An 8,002-nucleotide genomic window follows, 5' to 3' on the forward strand; every position below is an offset into this window, starting at 1 on the left:
CATCTTTATTCATTCTAATTAGCACTTTTTAAGCTCTTGTAATGAACTGTTTACTACTGATGCTCACGTCTTCTAATAACTCGACTGATGGCAGGAGGAGCTTCGTTATACTTTTCTATTTGTTATGATTAGCATGGTCAGTTAGTGACTGTAATGAACTGTTGACTTCAATCTTCTTTCTGAACGCTAAGCTGATTTTGCTAAAATAGATCCTAACAGTGTTCTGGTTCTTTTTTTGGTGTCTTATCATAGATGCAAATGTTCTACCTTTGTTTAAAACAATCTAAATATATTTCAGACAAACGACGTTCTCATGAACAGTTCGGATTAATTTTGTCTTGTATTTGAGTGTCTTGTTTTATATGAGGATTAATAAATGAGTTCAAGTTTCCAGTTTATTTGTCATTTGTACAAATGTTGGCAGCAATTGAACATTAAAATGCGTGTTGGGAGGCTCGGGAACTCTACAAATATGCAAACATAAAAGAAAAGGAGAGAATAGAGAAGATAATGGGGGGTAGGGTCCTAAAAACAGAGGAAAAATAAAATAGAATAAAATAAACAAGCTTATATATAATGTGTATATGTATAAAATATAATAATACGTATATTAATATATATAAATTGTCTCTTGCAGGTGCTGCGTTTTTTTTGTGAGAGCTGCTCCGTACCCATCTGTAGGGAGTGCAGCGTGGGACGCCACGTGGGCCACAGCGTCTCCTACCTGCAGGACGTGCTGCACGACTCCAGAGCGCTGACCATCCAGCTGCTGGCCGACATACAGCAGGGACGACAGGCCGTACAGGTGAGTCTATATAAAATAGATTTATGACATCACAAGAAATCTCCCATGTGCCAATAGCCTTGATTGAATAGGTTGATTTTCCCATCCCATCATGTGTGATTCCCGGTTGTGAACCACTGCTGTAAAGCACTTTGAACTGCTTCTGCATTAAAGGTGCTGTATAAATAAAGTGTATTAAAGTTATTATATCAGGTAACCGTCAGCTAATGACTGTTGTTATTGGTTTAAAGAAATTGGCTTTTCTAAATTTGCATTTCTAATTCCAAATATCATTCTTTTCGGAGTACGGTGCACTACTTATGCATTACACTTACTGTAATGCATAACTGTAATGTTGTGCATGAACTGTAATGTGCATTATTTAAGACACGTGCAGTAAATAGAAAGCCGCTGTGATTGGACAAAACTGTCTAAAGATCATTTAAAGTGGCTGATTTTTAAAGGTGCACAAATAACCCCCCCCCCCCCCCCCCTAAATCCTAAAACATCTTTTTAAACAGACTGTGAGGCTGGGTGGTGTTTTTATCAGACCTGTAGTGTTCCTACCCCCTCCGTTCTTGCCCCCGGCTCTGAATGGAGCGACCCGCCTGCATTCACAGCCCTGATGGCCTGAACAGGACGGCTCATTAGTCCAGCACAGAGGAAATGTTTCTATCACTCGCACATTTGCTTCAAAGACGCACAGCGGGAGGGTGGGGGTTGTGTGAGGGGGTGCCGCGTTCCCTAAAAGAGCTGTTCGGCGGTGATGCTGAGCAGAGCCGATCGGCAGGAAGACCCAGCGGCGAACGCAAGACCTGAAAGGCTGAACATTAGCATGATGAGTTTTTGGTCAGATTTGAGGACGGATACTTTTTGGGGTTGTATTTGAAGTTGTTTATGCACTATAATTTAAATATTTTAGATCTTGTGAATAATATAGTGGAAGGATGAGTCTTGGAAGGATGAGTTTGGAACAGAGACCCGTCTCTCACCTCCCGTCTCCAGCTGCATGTGTGCCATTAAGCGAATACACTTTTTTCCTAATCCTATGCCGACAGGGTTTTAACTACAAAGCCTCTGTAACGTTTATGGACTTGAAAGCTCCTGCAGTGCCGGTGTTCAACACCGTATTTAAAGTGTTCTGACCACAAACCCTTTGACCACTCTGGTTCTTTCATGCTGGTTAATCCCATTTACCGGTTTTGGCTGATAAAGTGCGCAGCCGCTTATACCGTCGACTTCACGAATCACTTATCAGCTTCAAAAACAGCTATCGGTGGGGCAGGGGTAGCTTAGCGGTTAGGGTACTTGTCTAGTCATTTGGATGTTGCCAACCGGCCACTGTTGGGCTCCACTGCTTAAAAAACCAGTGCAATACTTGTTAAACTTTTTAACGGCTGTTATTTTCTGTATTTTTTAAAATATCTGTTTATATATCTTTACATTTCTATTTCTTTAATATGTGTATAACACTTTTATATCTCTATATTCTTAAAAGTTGCTGTAATGTTGCAAATTTCCCCCTGTGGGATAATAAGATAAGGCTGTCTTATCTTATCTTAAATGTATTTACTCATGCTGTCATGTGAAAAAGTTAGGACACCCCATGAAAACCTCTTTGAAGCACAGAGGTGGAAATGTCATGGTTTTGGGCTGCTTTGCCGCAGCAGGGCCTGGCAAGCTCTCCATTATAGAATCCACGATGAATTCTTCACTGTATCAGAGGGTGCTTAAGGAAAATGTAAAAACATCTGTCCAAAAACTGAAGCTGAAGCGGAGGTGGACCATGCAGCATGACAACGACCCAAAACATTCCAGTAAATCTACCAAGGAATGAATCAAAAGAAAGAAATTGAGAGTTCTGGAATGGCCAAGTCAAAGCCCGGATCTTAATCATATTGAGATGCTGTGGGGTGATTTGAAACTGGCTGTGCATGCAAGAAACCCCTCAAACCTCACACAGCTGAAGAAATTCTGCAAAAACTTTCTTCCAGTTGATGTCAGAGACGGTAGATGGTTATAGGAAACGTCTTATTCAGGTTATTTCAGCAAAAGGGGGAAATACCAGCTATTAGGGCATAGGCATCCATTTTTGTTTATTACATTTTACTTTTTTTTTTGTTTAGTTATATAAGCTCCATCTCTCAGTACCGTTCAAATGAAGCTCAAATGTCCATGTGTTTAAATACGTTCAAAAAGACAAAGGTTCTCATGGGATGTCCTAACTTTTTCACATGAAGTCGCTTTGGATACCCAAAGCTCAGGACTGGCGTCAAGTTTAAGAGACGTTGAGTCTCAAGGTATTTTTTCCATAAGGATGTTTGGGGAACCTGTTTGTGTTCCATGGTCCTGTAGAACTGCATATATTTTAGTCTCATGTAAAATAATGGAATTGTTTTTGTCACTTATACATGCAAATATACGTTCATTGACCACCACGTGTCAGTAACCAGACTGTTTCCACATCAGCATGAGGTGCCTGATTTAATGTTTTTAATCAGGGTGAACAAACACAAAACTGTATTGCTAACTGTTCACCTTAGTCTCTAATGCTCTCATGTAAAACTAAAGCAGCATCTGTTGGACAATAAGGGAGTAAAACATGTAAAGAGGGCTTAAAAGGCAGCCGGTGGAAGTGTGATGGGGGTCAGAGGCAGCGTACAGAGAGAGAAAGCTGTGTTCACATCCCCTCCACCAGTTCATTGTACGGCTCGGACAGAGGCCAAGGGTCGTGATGCTGCAATTTGACCTCTATTTTCTCCTCTGTGTATCTGTGTAACTCCCCCCCCCCCCCCCCCCCCTCCCCATCCCGAAAGAAAGCTTTGTGTTTTTTTTTTTTATATCTGTTGAGGTTCACAGGGAGGAAAATGCTTTGTGTGTGTGGATGTGTGCTGGGTAAAATCTCATCCATCAGAGCTGCCGCCTGCTTATAATAATTACTGTTATTTTATATTTCATTCACTGTTGAATCACAATAATTAACCAGCACTTTATATTACGGATAATTTCCAGTAGTTTAAATAATGCACCACGACCTTTTATAAACAATGTTTTTATTATTATTATACTTGTGTTAACAGATGTAAAACCAACTTTGTGGTAAAACTGTTTACCACCAGAGATTTAATTCTTAATATTTATTTTTATATTAATAATATTCTGGTCAAAACATTGGTGCTGGGCCACTTAGCTGGGCCACTTAGCAGCGGTAAAAACACACGCTGGAACCAGAGCTGGGATTTTGAATACATGATATAGAATCTCAGCTCTGCCTGCCGGCTGGGCTGAGCAGCCACACGAACAACAATTGGCCTTTTGTTCAGATAGGTGTGGGGTATTAAGCCGGATGAGGTCTCTCTCTCATAACTAATGCAGTTACGACCTCTGCTGGCTGATTGATGGCTCCTGCACAGAGATGAGAAAAGAGTGCTGTCAGGGCGCGTCTCTCCGTACACAACGCTGATCCGCACTGCACTCGTCAAAGTGTAGGTGATGAAATGCATATGGCTGCTGCCCACGTGTCGAAGGGGGCGTGGGTTAGCTTCGTTCTCCTCAATCAGAGCGGGGATCGGCATTGGTGGAGAGGAAGCATGACGCAATCGGGCAACTGGACGCGCTAAAAGGGAGGAAAGGGGAGAAAATGCATGAATAAAAAAAATATTTTAAAAAACATTGGTGCTGTAGCACTGGAATGTCTGGCATGTTTGTAAACATATGTTTTATATCTTTATAGTTTGTGCGCATGTGTGTGCATTCTAGTTATTACAATATGAAAGCATGTTTTTTTTTTTACTATACTACACTCTACTCTTAATACTAAAATAGGTATTAAACTCAGGGTTCGAACCAAAGTAGTCATGTGAGAATGTGTTTCTTAGTATTTAAGCTACCTGTGCTTTGTTCTGAAGGGGTTAAATCAAATATATAACACAGCATTGTAACAACAGTCAAATGATTGACATTAGATCACATTACATTAGGGGTCTATCTGAAAACCTAGCAAGCTGCCTTAGTAGAGAGGATTCTAATAAGACATGGAACTCATAAGGCAGATTATTTAGACGCTCTACTTAGCAATTACGTCACTGCAGTTTTAACTTACTAAGCTAGCACAGTTAGCCTCAGGCCATTCAAACTGACGTGCTGAGGCGGCACAAACTGCTAGCACGCCAGCTAACGTCTCCCTCCGTGTACCGAAAACGGTTAAAATGTCCCTGACGAGCCTGAATTTACAGATAAACAACACTTGTGCACCTTTATACACATTAAACATCAATGAGAATTTATTTACATTTGAAAAGAACTCCGTTGGTTGCTCCACATTCACATTCGTCCACCATGTTTGTAGTTTTTTGTGAGAAAAGTCGTGCCGCACTGAATGCTGGGATTGCCTTCAGCGCTGAGGAGGCGTCGGACGCTCCCTCGTCATTCGGTCAGATCATCACTCAGAATTAAGGCGCCTCAGTAGGAGCATTTTAGGGAATCTAAGAATTTAGACACGCCCTCTTCTCAGGGGTGTAGGATGACGTAAAATGAGATCACTAGGTTTTCTGACAGACTCGTTTTCAGTGTTTACTCACTCTGATGCAAACAGCCCATGAGTGTTATGAAGTTACATAATCTATTTTTAATTGACTGTCAGTGCTGGTCTAGATGGTCTGGGTTAAAATAATTACAAGTAGAGTAAAATTGAATTAGAGTTAAATACTTTTACATTTAACAGATGCATTTAGCAAGTCCCTACTTTCCAAAACCACTTAAAATGTGTTTTTATATCCTGGTATCATTTGTTTAAAAAATAAGTAAAAACAAGTTAACATTCTTTACAAGGAACAATTTTTTTAGTCTAATATTATATTTCATATTATAGGACAGGGGTAGCTCAGCGGTTAAGGTACAGAACTAGTAATCGGAAAGTCACTGGTTTAAGCCCCACATTTGCCTGCTTGCAGCTACTGCTCTGTGTACATGGTTGTACGCTGTAATGTGCACTGTCGGCGTTCTGATACATGTTTTTTGTTTGTTTCTACAGCTGAGTATTGAGAAAGCTCAAGCCATCGCTGAACAGGTGGAAATGAAGGCCAAGGTGGTGCAGTCGGAGGTGAAGACCACCACGCTGCGGCACAAAAAAACCCTGGAGGAGCGCGAGTGTGAACTTCTATGGAAGGTAAACCTTCGTACCACTAGATGGAGAGACGGAGCCTGTTCCACGTCGGTCGAAAAGGCCTAAAAGAAAATGACAGCAACATTTTGAGACAATCATCTTTACAGTCTTTACAGTTCAGTCTGATATTGTTTCCTTTGTTTTCCGAATGCAGGTGGAGAAGATTCGGCAGGTGAAGGCCAAGTCGCTGTACCTTCAGGTGGAGAAGTTACACCAGAACCTGACCAAGCTGGACAGCACGATAGCCACGGTAACCAAAGTGCTGGAGGACGGCCGCAGCATCGACGTCCTGCTGGCGCGCGAGCACATGCTGAACCAGCTGCAGGAGCTCAAATCGCTGCGCTGCATCCTACCGCCGCAGGAGGACGACCGTATCGTCTTCACGCCTCCGGATCAGGCCCTGCTGATCGCCATCCAGTCCATGGGTCTGATAAGCAGTGGAGCCTTCGCGTCGGCCACCAAAGCCCACGGAGAGGGCCTCAAGAGGGCGCTGCAGGGGAAACTGGCCTGCTTTACAGTGGTGGCATACGACCACGATGGAGAACCGCGCCTGTCCGGGGGTGATGGCGTATCTGTGGTCCTGATGAATCCCGAAGGAAACCTGTTCAGCGCAGACGTCTCTGACAACCAAGACGGCACGTACGCGGTGAGCTACCTGCCCAAGGGTGAAGGTGAGCATCTGCTCTCTGTGCTTATCTGCAACCAGCACATTGAGGGAAGTCCATTCAAAGTTATGGTCAAATCCGGGCGCAGCTATGGAGGCATCGGCCTCCCTATGGCATCATTTGGCGGGGAGGGTGATGGCGATGGGCAGCTGTGTCGACCCTGGGGTATCTGTGTGGATAAGGAAGGCTACGTCATCGTTGCCGACCGGAGCAACAATCGCATACAGATCTTTAAGCCAGGTGGCACCTTTCACCACAAGTTTGGTACTTTGGGCTCGCGGCCTGGCCAGTTTGACCGACCGGCAGGGGTCACCTGCGACAGCCAGAGGAGAATCATCGTGGCTGATAAGGACAATCACCGCATCCAGATCTTCACCTTCGAGGGCCAGTTCCTCCTCAAATTCGGCGAAAAGGGAACCAAAAACGGGCAGTTCAACTACCCCTGGGACGTGGCCGTCAACCCCGAGGGGAAGATCCTGGTCTCGGATACGCGCAACCACCGAGTACAGCTGTTCGGCCCCGACGGGACGTTCCTCAACAAGTACGGGTTCGAAGGCGCCCTCTGGAAGCATTTTGACTCCCCCCGGGGCGTCGCCTTCACTCAAGAGGGTCACCTGGTGGTGACCGACTTCAACAATCATCGCTTGCTGGTCATCAGGCCCGACTGCCAGTCGGCTCGCTTCCTGGGCTCCGAGGGGACGGGGAACGGGCAGTTTCTGCGTCCGCAGGGCGTGGCCGTGGACCAGGAGGATCGCATCATCGTAGCAGACTCGCGCAACCATCGAATTCAGGTGTTCGAACCCAACGGCAACTTCTTATGCAAGTTTGGGACTCAAGGTAGCGGCTTCGGGCAGATGGATCGCCCATCGGGTATAGCCGTTACCCCTGACGGAATGATTGTAGCCGTTGACTTTGGTAACAATCGAATCCTCATCTTCTGAGCTGGCGTGTTCGGGTTTCCTGTCGAGAGAAAGCTCCAGGTTCATGCTTATCAGGAGCTAACGTGGCTGAATGTCAGAAATGTGGCAGTAATATTGAGTTTTTTATATATATATTTACGTCTTTATCTATTTAATCTGTAGTATGATTGATTCGCGCTGCTGGCGAAAGTGTCCCTCTCGTGCACACGCCTTTTTTTTATTATTTTTTCAAAGAGAAGGAGTAGAGCAAAAGAAAGAAATAGATGGAAAGAAAGAAAGACCGGTCGGTCGGTCGCCGGTATCGTCTGCTGTTTTGCTCTTTCTGAGTTTTGTTTAGATTTTTTTCTCTCAGGGAATTTCTAGCGTTCTTGAAACATTTTACTCTCGGCATTATACCTACCTCATCTAGCTTTACGTATGAATGTATTCTCCGGTGTGTGCGGCATCTGTGAAGTTTTATAAAGGAAGT

The 8,002-nt window shown here is 44.1% G+C and overlaps 1 protein-coding gene across 1 annotated transcript in view; it reads left to right on the top strand.

Moving 5' to 3' along the window:
* trim71 (tripartite motif containing 71, E3 ubiquitin protein ligase) overlaps nt 1–7,554 on the top strand; it is a 32,536-nt gene extending 24,982 nt beyond the window's left edge. The window contains exons 3-5 of the mRNA XM_062992232.1: nt 638–805; nt 5,817–5,951; nt 6,103–7,554. Of these exons, the coding sequence (XP_062848302.1) occupies nt 638–805; nt 5,817–5,951; nt 6,103–7,554 (1,755 nt within the window). The remainder of the gene's footprint in view (nt 1–637; nt 806–5,816; nt 5,952–6,102) is intronic.
* Nucleotides 7,555–8,002: the final 448 nt, after the last annotated feature.

The sequence above is a fragment of the Trichomycterus rosablanca genome, chromosome 3, assembly GCF_030014385.1.
Source record: "Trichomycterus rosablanca isolate fTriRos1 chromosome 3, fTriRos1.hap1, whole genome shotgun sequence".
Taxonomy (NCBI): Eukaryota; Metazoa; Chordata; class Actinopteri; order Siluriformes; family Trichomycteridae; genus Trichomycterus; species Trichomycterus rosablanca.